This window comes from Ixodes scapularis, unplaced genomic scaffold (assembly GCF_016920785.2).
Source record: "Ixodes scapularis isolate PalLabHiFi unplaced genomic scaffold, ASM1692078v2 PGA_scaffold3__209_contigs__length_174095766, whole genome shotgun sequence".
NCBI classification, from domain to species: domain Eukaryota; kingdom Metazoa; phylum Arthropoda; class Arachnida; order Ixodida; family Ixodidae; genus Ixodes; species Ixodes scapularis.
Window position 1 is genome coordinate 165,076,919 of NW_024609868.1, and position 18,527 is coordinate 165,095,445.

The 18,527-nt window shown below is 42.7% G+C and overlaps 1 protein-coding gene across 1 annotated transcript in view; it reads right to left on the reverse strand.

Moving 5' to 3' along the window:
• Positions 1 to 3,028: 3,028 nt before the first annotated feature.
• Positions 3,029 to 18,527, reverse strand: part of LOC8036855 (nose resistant to fluoxetine protein 6) — an 84,446-nt gene continuing 68,947 nt past the window's right edge. The window contains 3 exon segments of the mRNA XM_042292955.1: positions 3,029 to 3,159; positions 3,892 to 3,996; positions 3,999 to 4,012. Coding sequence (XP_042148889.1) covers positions 3,029 to 3,159; positions 3,892 to 3,996; positions 3,999 to 4,012 — 250 coding nt within the window.

Consider the following 18,527-nt stretch of genomic DNA (forward strand, 5'->3'; position numbering starts at 1 on the left):
AACCAAAAATGAAGCGGAGTTGCCCTTGTGGTCGGTTTGCCTTGCTGCATACCCGACTCGGAGGAATAACACGGAGCCAACGGTTTCAACAACAAGAAACTACATTTAATTGGACATGGACAAGACGATTAACATTGCTACCGGCGGTGCCGGAGTCCAGGCAGCGACCCTCTGTGCGCCGCCTCTGATGCGCCTTATCAAGGCGGCGCACGCGATGTGCGCGTGGATGGCCTGACGTCACCGCCGCGCGGGAAAAGTTCGGCACTCTTGCCTCGCAGTCGGGCAACTGGGCTGGGGAGCCGCCAGGGTGCCCACACCCTTTAACCGCAAAACGGCACTTTTCTCTCTTGAGTTTGACGTCTGCTTGGTAAAGTCGTAATAGAACTCCATCCAGCCTTCACAGATGTTCCGATGGAGTTTTCCCACAGACAATTTCGTCGTCTAAGCAGACTCCAATTCCAGGAATTTCTGCCAGCACTGTCTCCCTAAATTGTTTTAAAATTGCGCCGGGTATACATTCGTCTTCGCTTCCTTGTTGACCGTGCTACGATAATCTCCACACAGTCTGATGAAGCCGTCTTTCTTCCTTACGGCTACAACCGGCGTACCCCGCACCAAGTGTTGAATTGGTTCGAGTACGTCTTGGCTTTGAAGCATTTGAAGTTCTGCGTTCCCTGCAGTCCAGATTGCGAATGGCGCCGGTTGCTTTGAGGAAATATGGCTTGGCCTCTTTTTGCAGTTCCCGGTGCACCGGTGGGCTATTGTGCCTGGTGATTCTGCCATAAAAACTCTGTCGTACGTGTTTAGCACCTTGGTCTTCTCTGGTCTTGTGATGTATCCCGCCCACTTGGATTTCTAGCGCATCAAACCAGTGCCTTCCTAGTAGGCTGCAGCGTCTTCCTCGCGTCCACAGCAGGGGCAGCATGTAGTCCTTAAACTTTTGTCGGACATGGACATTGGCTGTGCGAAGCACTCGCACTCCTTCTCCTGACAAGTTATGTAGGGTCATGTCGTCTTGGTTCAGCCTCGGCGGATGTTCTGGCCACATCTGACGATATGTGTTCTCGCTGATGAGGGTACATGCCACGCCCGAGTCAAATTCAAACTCCATTGCTCGGTTTTTAATCTTGAGACTGATCATGAACTTCGGTAGTGTGCTCGATGCTCGCACAGCATCTAGCTCGTATCAGTCGACCAAAGTTCCAGAAGATTCACCATCACAATGAGATGTTTGATCTTCCTTACTCATACTATCTGTGGCGCCTGGATGTCGCTTGCGTCCTGTCTTCGCAAAACAGGCCTTCGCAATGTTGCCCGTATTGTGGCAGACGTTGCATTTCACGTTGTGAAGTCTGCAGGTCACTGGTATGTGCTCTTCCTGCACATATAACACTTTGTTGATTCGAAAGGTTTCTTCTCCCCTTTTTCTTTTTTTCTGAACGTTGTTTTTCCTTTTAGATTTTCGTGAATATCTGACTTCTCGGTTTTCAAATTTGTTTGGCGTTGTGCACCGCTTTTTCTTGGCAGTGCGATGTCATGCGCTTTTTGAAAGTTTAAGTTGACTTCCGCAAAAAGCCTTTGTTGAAAGTGTTTGTCGCACAGGCCACACACAAATCGATCTCTTAACATGACCTCAAGAGGCAGCAATTTTGGATTTATTTCTAGCTGTGCTGGAGCGGGCCGTCCCTCGCCAGCGGAACCATCGGTTCTGGTACTAGTAGTGGTCGCTGCTGGCGTGACCGTCAGTACTCCAGAACTGGAGTTGGCGGCCAGCTTTTTTAACGCTGGGACGTAGCTCGATATTGATTCTCACGCAAGCTGATTTCTTTGCTGAAATTTTGTCCTGCTGAAAAGTTACGACGGCCGTGGGTCGTAGAGCTTTCTCAGTATCGTCATAAGCTCGTCGAAACTAAGCTTTCCATGTGTTCTTGAGGCCACCAGCGCGCGTACAACTTCGTATGATTTGGCTCCACATGGAGTCAGCAGGAGGGTTTTTCTGTGTGTAGGCTCCACCACTCCGTTAGCTTCCCAATAGAAACCCAGTCGTTCAACCCAAAATTCTCGGTAGTTTTATAAAACTGCTCAAGCTTGCCGACCGACGTCGTCGCACAAGGTGTTATGTATCGCGAGAAAGAACCTGAGTTGGGGGCTGTCAAACGTTCCTCTGTTCCCTTTAATCATGGCGCCCCGAATCTCATGTCCCGTGCTTTTTGCCACCACACGCTGTCCCCGATTGGGTGTATGTCTCGCCATCTGCAGCATAAGCAGATATGCAAAAGTTACTATGTCCCGTCACGTTATCAATGGCCTGCCAAGAATTGGGAGCCTGTGCGATTGGGGTTCTACATAACGAAATTGTGCGGGATGTTCCACGGGCACGGTATTCCATAACCAGGTAGGGAAGAGTTTGTCTTTAAATTAAGCAACAAAAAAACGTAACAAATTTTAATTCGCGCAAGAAAATATTTGTGACCTCATGAGGCCCTCAATACACGTGTTTGTTTATTTCTTTTATAGGCAAGGCATAGACATGCAACACACGAAGTGGGTAAGTTCCGCAAACGTATACACTCCATTTTTACGCATTCTTAAGGCAAGATTAGATCCTTACCTGTCTCTCAGGTTAAATGCATTAATTTTTGGATTTACTGTGGAGAGCGATGCTACTCTGATGATAATTAGCCTAATATAAATGACTAAAAAGTTGCCTTTTATAGCCCCACCGAATAAAAATTTAGACCCTTGCTTTGAAATAAGACCCAAAAAGACAAGTCATATATATTGAGAAGGCTGGTTGACTCAATTTATGACAACTGAGTCCTCTCTCCTATTCAAACTGAACTGTGTTCTTGACTTAAAACGGCTAGTTGCTGTCTTAAGAAGGCCTCAGATTTGCTTTTTTTTGGTCGCTTCTCAGTTTTTGAAGTTCACTCGAAGACACAGAAGCAGAAGACAAGAGCCCGCCTCACCTCCTCTGGCCGTTGCACAAGCGTACGTGATCCAACTCAAGAACACCGACCACATAATCTTATCCGAAAATGCGAACAGGATTTTCGCCCACTCTCCCGAGGGTTGTTCTCCACGGTTCCAGCTGTGCTTCATGAACACGCAGGTCAAACCAAGAGCCACCGATGCACACCAGAAAGCGGCCTGCAGTGCCTGTGAAACCACGTGACATCAGAGATTTATAATCGTATGACACGAAAACATAGTAAAATTTTCTGTGCATGGAAATACGATTTTTTTGTGTAATCGCATTTGCGTCAAAAATAATTTTCAAAAATGTTCAATACTTCTAAAAAAAGAAATCAATATTGCGTTTTTTATGAGTGTCTTTCACTGAAATATTTGCTACAGACGACAAGGTTTCGTTATTCGGACCGAAGAATATAAGCTTAGGTGCACGTCGTCTCATACAAAAGTTCGCTTCATTATTACTATTTTTATTCAGGTAACATTATGTTCACATATATTCGAATTTTATCACAACCGCTAGCGTCGTATTAGCACGAAATTTCAGTTTACTGCAGTGCATAGTTCATTCATGCGTTAAAGAAAAAACAAAACCGGGTTCCATTTGCTCTGACGGACCGGTATAATTTATAATTTCGGGATCCGTACAAAAATTGTATTTATTGAATATCAGCTGTTCGATTGATACAGAAGGGATTAGACACTCCAAGATAGAAATTTGTTGATGTTTGTTAAAGTGCGAAAGCAGGTTTATACTTTTTTAAGGCACTCATCATTGTTAAAGCCGTCGTGCTACGAACATTCATATACTGCTTATACCAATAAAAGTATGTGTAGATCTCGTAGGGAAGTTAAATCGGATGTAAGTAAAATTGTTTTCACACAGTGTTTGACGACGTTCACGAAGTGATGTCATACCTTTGAAAGACCTCGTGCTTTGTGCATGTCCACCAGTAGCCACATGATGCAGCCCGAAAAGAAGCAAACTGCATGTGTAGTGGGAAGTACGTACATGTTGTTCATGGTATCCAGAAAATCTCTGAAAATTAAACGAATGTAAAAATCAGAATATTCTTTGAACAAATCCACACACAGTTAACGCCATTTATCATTTTTACAGCCATAAAACGTAGGCGATTAACATGGTTTAACAAAGCACCCCTAGGAAGAGGAAAAATATTACTTATATTTGAATTAGACAAGTCCGATCATTTACAATCCTGAACTATGTTTAATCATAGCTGTAAATTAATAAGACTGGCGCTTTAGTGACTCAAAAATTCTACTTATGTTGGCAAAGCTATTTCTAGTAAAATATAAAGGAACAATTAGAGCGACACCGAAACAGTTCTTGAGGGATTATCGGCGTTTTCCCCTTCATGTTCTTCACACAGCCAACGTGAGGTCACGAGTTATTTTCGGGAAACGAGCCTGGATGATAATCGATTGTAGACACGTATCATGAACTTCACCGGACTGCTCAGATGAAGTTAAAAGTTCGTGTGCATGTCTTTGATAGACATTCCATATCTTTGTCAGTGCGCGTATACGCTTGTAGCGTTTACTTCACTGCCTCCCTCGCGTAATAGTAATGTGATGCATTAGTAAGATAGATGTTCTGTGTTTAAAAATAGTTGCGTAATTTAGGAAGTGTACTTCACAACATTTGGTAACCGTACGTTGTTTTGTAATTCTCGAGCTTCCAGTACTCCGTGTTTTGTGTGGGTTTGGTTGTCACTCTTGATGTTAGGGACGAAAGTTCAAGAAAACTCTCATCATTTTTTCGCACATATGATTTATAGGCCACGCACACTCGATTCATGCAGGGTGTTTCACGAAAGGCGGACAAATTCTATATCACGAAAACTACGCATCCCACTGAAACAAAAATGCTTGTCTCGTTTTGGTCCTAGGCCAGGGCCTATCTAGGAAAACTTTTAAAGTGAAGGATAATTAAGCTGTTAATTATTTTCGCGTAATTATTTTTCTAATATTGAGTTTAAGGGAGGGTTTCGATTAGAATCTTGCAGAGCATCACCGAAAAACACTAAATCAACAAATTGCAGAGCGATAGATGGCACGCGCAGTATTTTACGGCCTTCTGAAGAACCGCATAACTTCAACGGGTTTTAGATTTCGGTTTGGAATGGGGGCTCTTCTCGGCACCGACGGCACCGCAACCCGTGGAGAAATAGTGCAACCAACCTCTGCTCCGCTGTCCTCGCGCAAGGTCTTCGATAATACTCTCGAAGACAAGGTCTTCGAGAGTATTATCTTCACTAATTACTAATTCGAGAGAGCAATTGCCAGAAAAAAATAATAAACTCGTATCATCGGCATAAATTGTATATTTAATATTTTGTTCAGGTTTACAATATCGTTGACAAATAAGTTGAACAGAAATGGTTCCAAAACACTCTCCTGTGGAACTGCGGATAATATTCGCTTTACATCATAGCAGTTGCCGTTTTTATGATCGAATTGTGTACGATGGGCAAGATATGATGCAATTAATGTTGAGGTATGTCCATGAAAGCAATACATTTCTAGCTTTCTTAATATTAGATTGTGGTTAAGTGATAAACTATTTTGCTGAAGTCGATAGAGATTCCAAGTGCCATTGTTTTATCATCGAAACTCAGCAAAATATATTACTTTTTTTTTCTAAAAGTACAGAGAACGTGCACTTTTAGAACATAAATAATATATTTTGCTAAGTTTAAAAATATACCCGAAAGGCCTAAAAATGCTTCATTCGCATCTCTTAATATTCTCAGAAAGGGTAGCATAATCACTCAATCGCGGTTTGGTTTTCGCCAAACCGCGAAAAGACGATCAACAGAACGTTGATCGTCTTTTGCAAAAACCAAACTGTGATGGAGTGATTATACTAACTCTCCTGCGAATACTACCTGATGCAAATCTAGCATTCTTTAGGCCTTTCGAGTATATTGTTAAACATTAAATGGGCCTGTATTTACCCATATCCTTCTTATGTCGCTTTTTGTTCAAAACGTTCACCCTTGCAATATGTATTTTTGTAGTAACTGCCCCTCCCTGCATATACAGACTAAAGATACACGTCAAGCAGGGAGATATAAAACCAATTGCATATTTCATCGGACCTATTTGCTTGTCATCAGGGTCAGAGCTTCAACAATTTTTTGCAGTAAAAATGTTTGCGTCATTTCTGAGTCTGTAGTAGATTGAAGAAAGGTTCAGCTTGCATTTCGATTTTCAATATACGAGGAAGGGCTTTCACCAGGCATTTGTGTAAGTTTCCAAAATGATACTTAAAAGACTTCGTCAGTGGTCGTTCTGTTCATTCTATGTCATTCGCATAATTTTGTTTTTTCAATTTGTTCGCTACTACTTGCGAACGATTTAAAACATTGTTAAGCTTTTCCCACGTGGTGTTCATTTGCATTACGGAAAACATAAAGTGATTGCTAAACTATCTCGTTGTAGCAGACTTTAGTTCCTTCGAAAGTCTATTTTGGTATAATTTAAGCGCTTTAAGGTTTTTGGGCTTCCTTGTTACTACGAATGATTTGTATAAAGCATTTTTCTACCTTTTTATAGGCAAAACACTCTTCATATATGCGCTGAAAAGAAAAGGGTTTCTAAACAAATTGTTCACAATTATTTTCAAAATTGGGTTGTGTGTATGTTTATACAGCCTAGAACTTGGTCTGCCTCACAGGGGCGACGAGTCTCCCAGCTGTAGATGAGCAATTTAGCCAGTGCAGTACAACCGCTAGCCTGGGGTCATTAACGTGCACCACGCAGTAGTGATACACGACCGCACGCCGGTACGATGCTCATCCAGATCGAAACGGGCAGGGGTGGGGATTGAACCCAGGATCCCTGGGTTCTGCAGCGCGAGCTTTCGCTCCACGTGCTCCGAGCTAGTGTGCGCTAAAGTGTGCGCTAGCCCACTCGGCCACCGATCCCCCCAATTATTTCGAGGCACTATTTCTCTTAGCCGCCTTCATGATAACGTGATTATGCTTGGCGTTCTCTTATATCGAGATGAAGCCAACGCTCTGAGCTGACCGGACCAAACAGGCAGCGTCAAAAGGGCACCATCATGGTGTTTGTCATGTTTCTGTACGTGCTCTATCATCGCTCGACAAATCATGCACAGGGAGAACCTTGCGCTTTTAACACTGCTTGACTAGTCCCATGAGCTCGTAGCGGCGGCTCCGTCTGGACTTAAGCTGAAACAAAGGGAAGTCAGGCATTGATTGGGTCCCTCCACGCCAAACGAAGCAGGCATAATTTCGACCCTCGCAGATGCGGTCTAAAAAAAAGTAGTTTCTTTTTGATATAAAGTAAATTTTTTAATGTATATTTCATATAGCTATAACTCTGAATTTTCTGAAAAACAGGCCCCAAAATGTAAGAAAAACAAAAAAACACTAATGAAAGGTTTGAAAGGGGACTGCGAAATAATCACCATTTTCATTAGGCAAATATATTATTCTAAATTATCCAATATAATTTGTCACATATTTCTGAGTCATTTGGAGGGTCCAGAAGCGTTAGAAATGTCATAAAAAGCTGAAATTCAGCTTTCATATTTAAAAACACGTTATCATATGAAGACTTAGAGCTTACATGTATTAGAAGTAAGGGAAACATAGTACGCTAAAATTTATTTTGATAGAACTTTCCTTACTGCGTTTGTTTCTTACATAAATGTGCAATATTGAGCATATAGCCAAATGCCCAGTTTTCGAGAAAAAAATAAAATTAACAAAGAAGGTCGGTCTAAAAATGTATACTCAACTGTTATGATAGCATAGTATTCAAGCAACAAACGAGCATAATTATAAAAATAAAAGATATCCTCTAAAAGCGAAAAGGTAATTTTTTAAAAAAATATTTTGCTAATTGTTAGCATTTCAATGATTGCTAAGTATAGTTTTCGAAGCGAATACCACAATGTGTTCGGTATAAAACTACGTACTTTACGCCTATATGTACCCCGTAACTAAGACAACACAGGACCAAATTTTGAATGAAGTGTTTTTTCCTGAAGCAAGAAAAATAGGTTTACAATTGACCATGCAACTCCATTGCGTTATAATAGCTCAATGGGGTCGCAATGGGTATTTTTCAACGTCAGTTTCATTTTTTGAACCGACTATCTTAGCGTTGTAGGCGTTAGGCGGAAAAAAAAGTAAGGGAACACGTTACTTGGTACTCATAAAATAAAGGAAGGCGTTACAGACTTCGTTACCTCAAAATAAAAGGAACGCGTTACCGTTGCCGATTAAAAGCAAAGCGCCGTACTTTTGCGCTACTTTTTACTTATAAATTGACTTTAACATCGTTTTTTTTTCTTTCTACTGTGGAAGGGGGGGGGGGGGAGGGGGAGGGGGGGGGGGCACAGACGCAGCGGACACTACGATCTAATGGGACCAATCAAGCAACCACAAAAGCGCGAGTTAATGAGCTTTTTTTGTTTATGATTGGTTCAGATATAATAGAGCAGTCACAAAAACATGACGGACGCCATGTCAGTGCCTTTTTGACGCTTTCACATTGCTTCCATCGGCTAGTGCGTCTGGACGTAAGGTATAGAAACATGAAACAAATTTAAGTGCATTTTTCCAGGACTTGGAAAAAAAAGGTGTAACGATTAACACAACTGCGTTACCTGTTGCTTCAAAGAAGTAACGTAAGTTCGTTACCCGTTACTGTTTTGGACAAGTAACGAGTAGATCACTTCTGATTTTAATGCAATTGAATGCAAAGGTGCAAGCGAGCTGGACAAGAATGACAAAAATAATCCCTTCTCCAGGGATTATTTCCGTACATTACTTCGTTACCGGAAAAAGTAACGCGTTACCGGTACGCCATTACTTGTAACAGGTTACCATCAACTCTGGCATTTTGCTATATGTTTATTATTGTACATTTGTCTCGAAAACGCGACGTGTTTTTTATGAGCGCGTAATTCGACCATATATTTAAATATTTTATATACTAGATGCTCCTCAATATAGAGCTTTTTCTCAGTCCGTTGAATTGACATATATTATTATTGGCGGTTCTTCGAGAATATGTTTAGATATTGTATTTACTTCCCTCTTGCCCAGAAGAATTTCGATTCGTAGTATAAAATTTATTGACTTCTAGGAGATAGACAGAAATTAAAGGTCTAAAAAGGACGTAGTATGAAGTGTTACGAAAAAGGCGTATGATTTATGGATATTGTTTCTTTCACGAGAGCTTTTTACAAAGGCCTCGGAAGAGATGAATTAGCGTAAACCTTAAAGAAATTAGTTTTTAGCCGAAAAATTTACAGCTTCCAATTTTAAACCAACTTTCTGTGGCATTACAGAAGAAGCGATCGGTGCGGTTACGATGCTCTGTTGGGTACTAAAAACACGGAAGCGCACGCTCGCCCAGAGTTTTGACTGTATTGCCCCATAAAGTTCTACGCAAGTAGAGGACTTATAAATGTGCGCACAAAAATACGGTCGATGTTTTAAATAAAGTTAATCCTTATTATTAGCTAAATATTTGTATCGTACCTGCGTTATAAAGCTGAAACTTAGCTTGTTGGTAGTCGTTACACATGGTCAACAAATACAACACAAAAGGAAGGGACAAATGAGGAACATACGCTACGGGACAAGTAATAAAAAGCAATTACTTGTTATTTGTTTACACACCCGGTGGTTAGTCTGTTAGAAACATGGCGACATTATTACCCACTCTATATGAGAAATTTAGCCAGCGCAGTACAAGTGCTAGCCTGGGGTACAACAGGTCAAGCGCTGGCTCGAAACTGCTTGTTTTTTTTTTAATGTTAGAAGATAAGAAAGTGATAATGTGTGTATGTTTATACAACCGGAAGTTAGTCAATCGCAATGGGCGTCTGGTGTTTCAGCTGTAGACTAGAAATTTAGCCAATGCAGTACAAACGCTAGCTTTTGAGGTCTTTAACGTACATCACGCTGTAGTGATATACTACCGCACGCCGGTACGATGCTCATCTAGACCGAAACCGGCAGGGTTGGGGATGGAATGCAGGATGTCTGAGTTCTGCAGCGCGAGTTTCGCTCTACTTGGTCGGAGCTGGCATGCGCTAAAGTTGGTGAATCCTGGCAAAGTATCGCCATTGCCTTCCCTGCCTGCTAGCCAAAAGCAAACAAATAATAACGTACAGAAGACTGAAACATTTCAAGGCAATTGGTCAAGGCGATCGCCATTTCGGCCCCTTCAAATCTCTGAAGCTTCGAGAAAGTCACATCTTGGAGCATCATGGCGCGGAAGGCGTTTCTCGCAAATATAAGCTAATTTGGCACTGTGTATGCAATTAACTTATTAATCATGCCGATCTCCCCTGATCTCTCATAATTAAATTGTTATTCTTGAGTATTTTAAAACGGGAAAATTATTTTTCAGTGCCTCCACGCACCGACACCGCATCTGGTGGTTCTCCGATGATGTACGCTTGTTTGTCCGGTGTGGGGACAGCAAAATCTCGATATACAAGACACCTATATATAAAGCTAGCCATCATCAGCGAATATAGATTGGCTCACCAATAATGATGAGGTCAAAAACAAATTGCTAATTCCATGAGCCAAAATGGCGACCATGGAAGAGCTTGGCTCTACTTTCCAACGATCTCGTGACGTTAGTGTGCGCTAATCTCCGTTTCACTTGAAGTGTGATCGTAAAGGGGTATCCACACGAAGGAGAAATCCGCCACTTTCCTCCGCGGATCGCGCATCACGTGAGGCATACGTCATCCCTTTTTGACGCCTCGCGGTGCATTCTCCTCCGTGGCGGAGGCGCGGAGGCTTTGTGCTGACAGCACGAAAGCTCCGCAAGTGCACGCGGCGGAGCCGGGGACGGAGTTTCCCGGGATGTTGACGTCATGACATCCGTCCGCGGAGTTCTCCTTCGTGTGGATACCCGTAACAGAGAGCGAGAGCGAGACTGACTCGACAAGGTCGCGGGCAGCTGCTTATCTACAGTGCGTCATCATATCAAAAGTTCGGCAAAGAAGGTTCAAGCGTCGCGTTCTCGGGGCGAGGATGAACTAGAACTTTCGAGAAAACAAGAAAGCAGGGCGAAAGTTACGTCTGGTGCAAGAATGAACGTGAATCTTCTAGAAGTTCGTGACTGAGCGTCAATTTCTCGGCTCTGCGGGCGACAATATGACGGGCCGGCCCTTTTTCCGTGCATGTGTTCGGCTCTTTGTGGATTTCCAGGAAAACGTAATGACGTGATAGACTTGGGTTTCCAAAATTCTAGTTTGAGGAACTAACTACCTAAAAAATAAAAAATAAACTATTTTTTGGGCGGTCAGGTGTCTCATTTAGGTAGCTCGGTGTTTATTTTGACCAGAACCACGAGACTGGAAAACACAAAAATAAAATTATACTCAGGCTTAGATGTTGAGTTTGGTAAACTCAAAGAAGGACTGGTGCTGGTATCATGATAAATAATTTACGAGGTTAAAAATTTACTCCCAGCAATAAATGACAAGAATTAATTTTAATATGAATTCAGTAATAAATGCAATGACTGGCCAGGCAAAGATTCGGGGTCTGTGGATAGCTTTTGCACGTAGTTTAAGCAATGTACGGTGTGTTTCCAAAAAAATAAAGTTACAGCTTTTTTTTTTTTTTTACCGCGAAATTAAACTAAGCATCGCCGAACGCTCATTTTCCGCCCAAAGGTAGCGCTAGACGTCACAACCAGAGACCGATCCGATGCCTTATTCAAAAGTTATAAGGGATTTTTTGAAACTTTCAATGAGAAAATGGCGGCCGACGGAGTTTTCGAATATATGGGGCTCTATGGCACCAGAAATCGAAAACGGGCAAAAATAGGCTCCATGTTCCCATTGAAATTTTCAGAAAATCACTTATAACTTTTGAATAAGGTGTCCATTCGGGCTGAAACTTTGGCATCTGGTAATGAATTCTAGCGCTACCTTTGGGCTGAGAATGAGCGTTCGGCGATGCGTAGTGTATTTTTCCAATAAAAAAAAAAAAACCTGCAATTTTTTTTTTGTGACATCCTGTACCAGTTTTACTTTGGTGATTTACCCGCGCAAGTAGTGGTGTTCAAAAATGAAAAAGATGCAAACGAGTAGAGTTTGACGTTGTATAAATATATAGTGTAAGCACGCGCATGGTACGCTGATTAAGAATGAAACAACCCTATATTTTACACTAGCGTTGACCGTATCGAAAGTTAAGGATGCATCAAAAGCTAAAGCTTGTACACATATACTGCTCAGATCGATATGTTTGAATGCTCCATAGTACTTTATTACCTTCAGATTTGGTGTAAGTTGTCTCCTGATTGCTGACAATAGAAAGAAGGACACGTTCTAACTTTTGGTTGATAGAAAAACTCTACCATGCTAACAGCTACCAATCATCTCAGCGCCAATTATGAGTAACGGTCGCGTGCTTAGAACGAGTTTTTCTCACGTAATTCCATACAATCGCAATTGTTCTTGACAAACAACCGTGTTTACTCAGGCAAGCGGTCACATGTGAAGCTTAGAATATTTTGTATTGATCGTGGCACACGTAATAAGTTGCATAGATTTTTTTTTTTTTTGTACAATCCGCGAAATAGATTGCTCCTGGGTTACCTTGGTCTCTAATGCATGTAGCAAACAAAAGAGTCCGAACTGAATCGCAGTGGGAAACGAAAACAATAATGATAAACAAGCGTGTAACAACGCGAAAACTGAGGGCATTGCACATATACAGATGGTAAGCTTTGTTTCACTAAATACAATATGTACCAGTAAAGTATTTGGTTTTATCCTGCGAGCGGAGCGGAACGTACAAGTGCCAGCATACTGCCCTGAACTACACTTCCAGTGAACAAGCGCACCGTCAAAAGCATCGAGCTCGCTTTTACAGCTTTTGGTGCGCTCAAACCTTTGAAAACACAATTATAATCAAATATATTATTTCAATTATTTTTACTAAGTGCGCTTATGATTTTTTTTTTGTCTCTTGCGTTCTCGCGCCATTTTCTTAGTTATATAATAATTTTCCAGAAGTCCAGCAACTATAGTCTGTTTCATCATAAGTAAGAGCCGCATAGTAAGAAAAAATGTAGGCTAAAAGAAAAAAAGACCGCGAACACGCGGACACACATCAAAAATGCATTGTGACGGCGCATTCAAAATTTGTCGTTAGTTTTTTTAGAGAGCAAGAGTTTCGTAGGGCGACATTGTTACCCGTTGTAGATTATAAAAAGTGCAGTACAACTGTTAGCTCGGGGTCTTTAACGTGCATTACGCAGTATACGTGATGCACGGTCGCACGACGGTAGGATGCAGATGGTCGACTGAACCCAGGCTCCCTGCTAGAGCCCCCTGATAAAGGCGTTTTTTACAAGTACCGCCAACTACTGTTGTGGAAACGCGCAAGACGCGTGCCACGAGCGAGTGCTCCGCCGCCATTCGCTTTCAAGGGCCAGTCATTTTAGTGCTGTGCCGCATCTCGCCTCCAAGGGCCGCTCGAGACACGGGCCTCGTGCACTGGCACCTTTGAGGGTATTTGAAAGGCCAACGCAAACACATCGAGGGGATTTAGTCCCTACAGGTTCTGCAGCGTGAGCTCCGTGCTTTGAACGGAGCTCGTGCTCGAGCACATCTCCCCGTGCTCTGATCTGCGGCCACAACACAGCCAACGATCCCCCACCGCACGAGGTTTAGCCTAGTGAGCTAAACAAAATCAGCTACGCATAGAGCACCGTGGCTTAGAGTATCGGCCCTCTTTTCCCCGATATTGTTGCGGGCGTCACCATCTTGATGGTTAGCAAAAAGCCAACGCAACTGCCGATCGTCAGGATTCAAAAGTGCGACTTCCTCAGTATTAGTTTCGGTGTCAGAAAGTTCACGTAATATTGCTTTGCTTTGTCGCGAACTGTTTAAACATTTGTAGAGTACGGAAAAGCGTTTCCTATGATTTCAGATAAAGCTTCAGATAACTGACAACCATCATTTTAAGCACCAAGATGTCTATGAAGCCTAGCTTATTTAGTGGCTCCCCGACCGCATAGGCACAGAAAGAAAACGAGCAGGGGTGCTATGTTGCGCTCCTTGCACTCCCAGGAGACTTGGAAGAAGGAAGTGACGTCAACAACTAGAGCAAACGCAGATTGGATGTTGACAGAAGAAAACAAAGTCAACATCCAATCTGCATCTGCTGCGTTGTTGACGTCACTTCCTTCTCCCTAGTCTCCTGGGAGTGCAAAAAGCGCAACATAGCCCCCCTGCTTGACCTCGCGCTCCAGGCGCTGGTTCAGTGGCTTCATCAGTCCGTAGAGTTGGTTGCGCTTCAAACTAAGGTAAAACAGAGCATATATTCAGATCTTAGGGTTTCACAAGCCAAACCAACAAAAATCATTTAACACGCCAAAATGAAAAAAAAAAATGTGGGTTTATTTTGTCTAACTGGATACTTTCTGACGTGCAACCGAAATATCAGATTGGCATCCGTCGGATTGTGGGCACCTCGGCCGATATTTAAACCCGACAAATATGGATTAATGGGCCAGCGCTTTAACTTAGAGACGCTGAGACGATTTATTGTTTTGTGTTTTGTTTTAATATCATTGCCACTTCAGAGTCACCGAGGTGGTTTTTGAAACAAAATATAGTCAAACCATCCCGACAAGCATAGTTTGATTGCGAAAATGATTTTTGCAAGTGATAAAAACATTAAAATGTTTTCGCATATGTGGCGGAACCTGAAATTTGATGGCGCCCATTTCATTTAGATCGCGTCGGGCATGTGTACCGATGCACAGTAGAGCGCGCAAAAGTAGCTGTGGTGCACCCGCAGCCTCGCGCTTGTTGTTCGGACATCTCTGGCTCGCTCACTGCGGACATCCAGGCATCTGACAACCGGACACCTGACGCTTTTTCCGTCTTTCACGTGGCGTTTCAAGCGGCACACGACGGAAAATGCACATCAAGCTGTTCTTGAACACGTGTCGCCATCTGCACTTTATCTCAAGAAACTACAATTTGCCGTAACTGAATGGGAAAGTTTGAGGTCGTATAACATTCTTAACGTGCAATATATCAATATGGAAGTTCCGTAAAATGTAATATCGAAGGATGCTTCCTAATTTAATGTCTCGTTATTTTGATTAGCTGACGTGATTTCGTTTTTATAGCGCCATAAAATAATACCATTTTAAACTTCATTTTTTATTTTAAAGTATACATTATCTGAACAGTTCGTTGCTTGCTTTTTTTAATTTATTACATCCAACCGAACGCTCACGTAAAATATCGTAGACGATGGGACGTTATAAGTCGAGAAATCATTTTTTCAATATAAGAGACTGTGGTCTATTAAAAGCTGAATAATTAACTAACAACTAAATATAATCGTAATATTGAGACAGTAAAATATTGTTTAAAACCAGCTCTTTAATTTGACATTTACTTTATAATTGTAAGACATATAGAAAGAAAGTTATAAGCCGTCAAAAAAGCACCAAAACGTCATGCACGGTGGTGATGCACCTTAAGGTGAAACAAAGTAGAGCTCACTCAGCCACCGATCCCCCATGAAAAAATGAGAAATAAAACAGAAAAAAAAGCAACGTACCACACATTCACAAGCGCATCTAGCACCCAAAATAGCTGCTCACTACGGAACGTGCCGAGTCTTCATTGTTATTTCAAGAAACTCCAGCTCCCTTTTTACGTATACACCTTTTCCACGATGGCGCCGCCATCTTGAATGTCGTCACTTGTGGTATCCGTTAAAACATCGTTTTGATATCTCCGCGCCGTTGGAAGGTACTCACAAAAATGTGTGATTTTTACACATTCTTGTTTTGCCTCACGTATATTTTGTCGCATTCTCCAGGTTGAAATGAGTAGCTATTTTCTCGTCCCAAATACCGTCCCACCTACCAGATACGGAAACTACGTTACTGAGTAAGAAAGGAAACGAAAAATGCCTATAGGGAGCATTGATTGACTGCCATCTAGGGGACATAACTGAGTGCGTACTGCTGAGTGCGTGCTGACGGCGAGCTTCCAGAGTTATTTTGAAACGTGCAATTCACACCGTCCAGATTGACGGTCTTAGCAGCTTATTAATATGAGCTATGAGCTCGTTCGAAGAGATAAAAAAAAGGAGAGGGCTGCCAGGAAGCTCAGACTCGGCGCCCTTCTCCCACCCGATGAAGGCCCTGTCCCTCCTGGTTACAGCAGGTGGGAACGGGTCTGCATATGCAGGCTTCAAACGAAGACGGCAATTACCCCCATCTGGCTGGCGAGGCTTCACCGCCCGTCCACACCCGAAGACGTCGGCCCTGATCCGCTCTGCATGCACTGCGGGATTCCAGCCAGGTGCATCCATCTCGCCTGAACGTGCAAGGGGAGGGATAAACTCCCTTCCTGAAGAGGCAAGACCAGCTACGTACGAGGACTGGACCCGCCTCAGGCTTGAGCACCCGCACCGCAAACACATTCTCGATTCCCTGATTAGTTTCGTCCGCACATCGGGGATCGCCTGTTACATTTAGCCTCCTCCCCCTACCCTTCCCATAATCCCTTCCCCCGTCACGATTGGATGACTTTATTAAGAGATCGTTATGTATCCCTTTTTTCAATAAATACCCTTTCTCATTCACTCATACGCTCTGAACAGCTGCGACAATCATGGCGTTTAATTAATGCCCCATTTACACGATTGCAAGCAAGGCATCTGGCCGCTGCCATGTTTCCGCTCGTGCGGTAAAGCCAGTGCAATTTAAGCTTGCCAAATCCATCATCACGTGCACGCTGCATGTGTTTGGATATATGGGGCACTAGTCGTGGCGCCAGGTATGCAATTGTCTACTGACCCCGTAAGTGACTACGTCACAACATGGCGTTTGGGTCCAAAGAAACCGTTGCCAGGGATGTTGCTATTCACGTTGCTATGGCATGGAGACTCCAAATGACGCTAGATTTTTGCCTACATGTAAATAATTTTTGTAAGCAACCTAACTTCTTGATATCTAATTATGAAGTAGTTCTTGTCGTATTGCAACGATGAAAGCCATTTCTGAAGTATTACACTCCGCTTTGCTTTGGTAGCAGACAACACGATAAATATGCTGGCCTGTGTTGCAGCGGGCGTCTTCACTGAATTGCGTCGGTAAACGAGCAACAAAAACAAGTGCATCGCCATGGCCGTGGAGGCTTCCGCAATGTGCGTTTTTTTTTTTTCTGTGAAGAATCAGGCTTAGTTCAGAGGGGTGAACAGGGCGTAAAATCAAACCACGTCATGCAGATCAGTTACGACGACGACCTGGATTGCATTACCGGCGTAGTGCAGTTCAGCATGAGAAAAAGATCGCACGCCGTTGAGGTAAGTAGTTTATTATTATTATTAATAATAATATTATTATTATTATTATTGAGGTTGTCAGGTTATTAAAGAATTGCATGTCTATCGCGATTTCGCGGTATTTTGTTTAGTATAGATCAGATTTCGTGGTGTGCTATTTTGGTTAAGATCTCCATCGAACCCGCGATGAGAGTACAATCTGTAAAATGCATCGTAACTGTCCGTCAATGCTACATGTACTCACCTTTTGTTTTTTATCCAGATCTTTCGCGCTTTGGGGTCTTGCGAAATTCTAAAGAAACTGCAAGAATCTTTTTCTGCGCGATGGTTATAAACAGGTACGAAACACCCCACCATAGCGCGAGTCCGCAAACAAAATTTGGGTTCTTAACCGATCGCCTGAGGTGCCTTTCTCACGGGTGCAATGCGATTGTTTTACAGACAATCGTCTCGCATAGCACCATCGCATCGCATCGCGTCGCATCGCGTCGCATCGCATTCCGCTATGAATTCTTATAGGTTTCTGAAACTCATTATATTTCAAACAAATCCAATATCAGAATATCGTCTTTATTCACACGATTGAAACGACGGCGTCATCTTGGCCGGCCGGCGTGTGGCAGAGGGCATACTACTCGCATTCGTCGTCTGCTGCAGGCTTCTTGAGGACCGGAAGTTGCAGTCGTAAGTATTTCAGAAACAAGCGATTACCGGCACACTTCTGTCGAAAGATATATGACATTCAAGCTTTCTATGACTGTGATTTTTAGAAGTTTAAATCACACTCTTGATTTTTAAACGGTCCGGTTTTCGTAGCGAAACCTAGCCACATGTGTTTGTCCATAACAACGACCTAGCAACGGTTTGTTTGGACCCATGACGTCACACTTACGGAGTCAATAGGAGTTTCATAAAAAGTACAGTGAAGGGCCAGCGCGCGTCGTAGTGAGCAGCTATCATGGGAGGAAGTTGCGCCTTTGAATGTGTGGTGTGCTGCTTGCTTTCTACTTTTCGATAAGGAAAAACCGAGCTGTATAACTTAAAACGAAAATAAAGGGTCAGCACGTGCCGCAGTGATTCGCTATCGGGGTGGACAATTCGCGTGTGAATGTGTACGTTTTGTGTTTTCTTTCTTTGTTATAAGTAAAAAAAAAAAATGAATAGTGTGTTGTCGTGCCTGTTTCTTTTTCG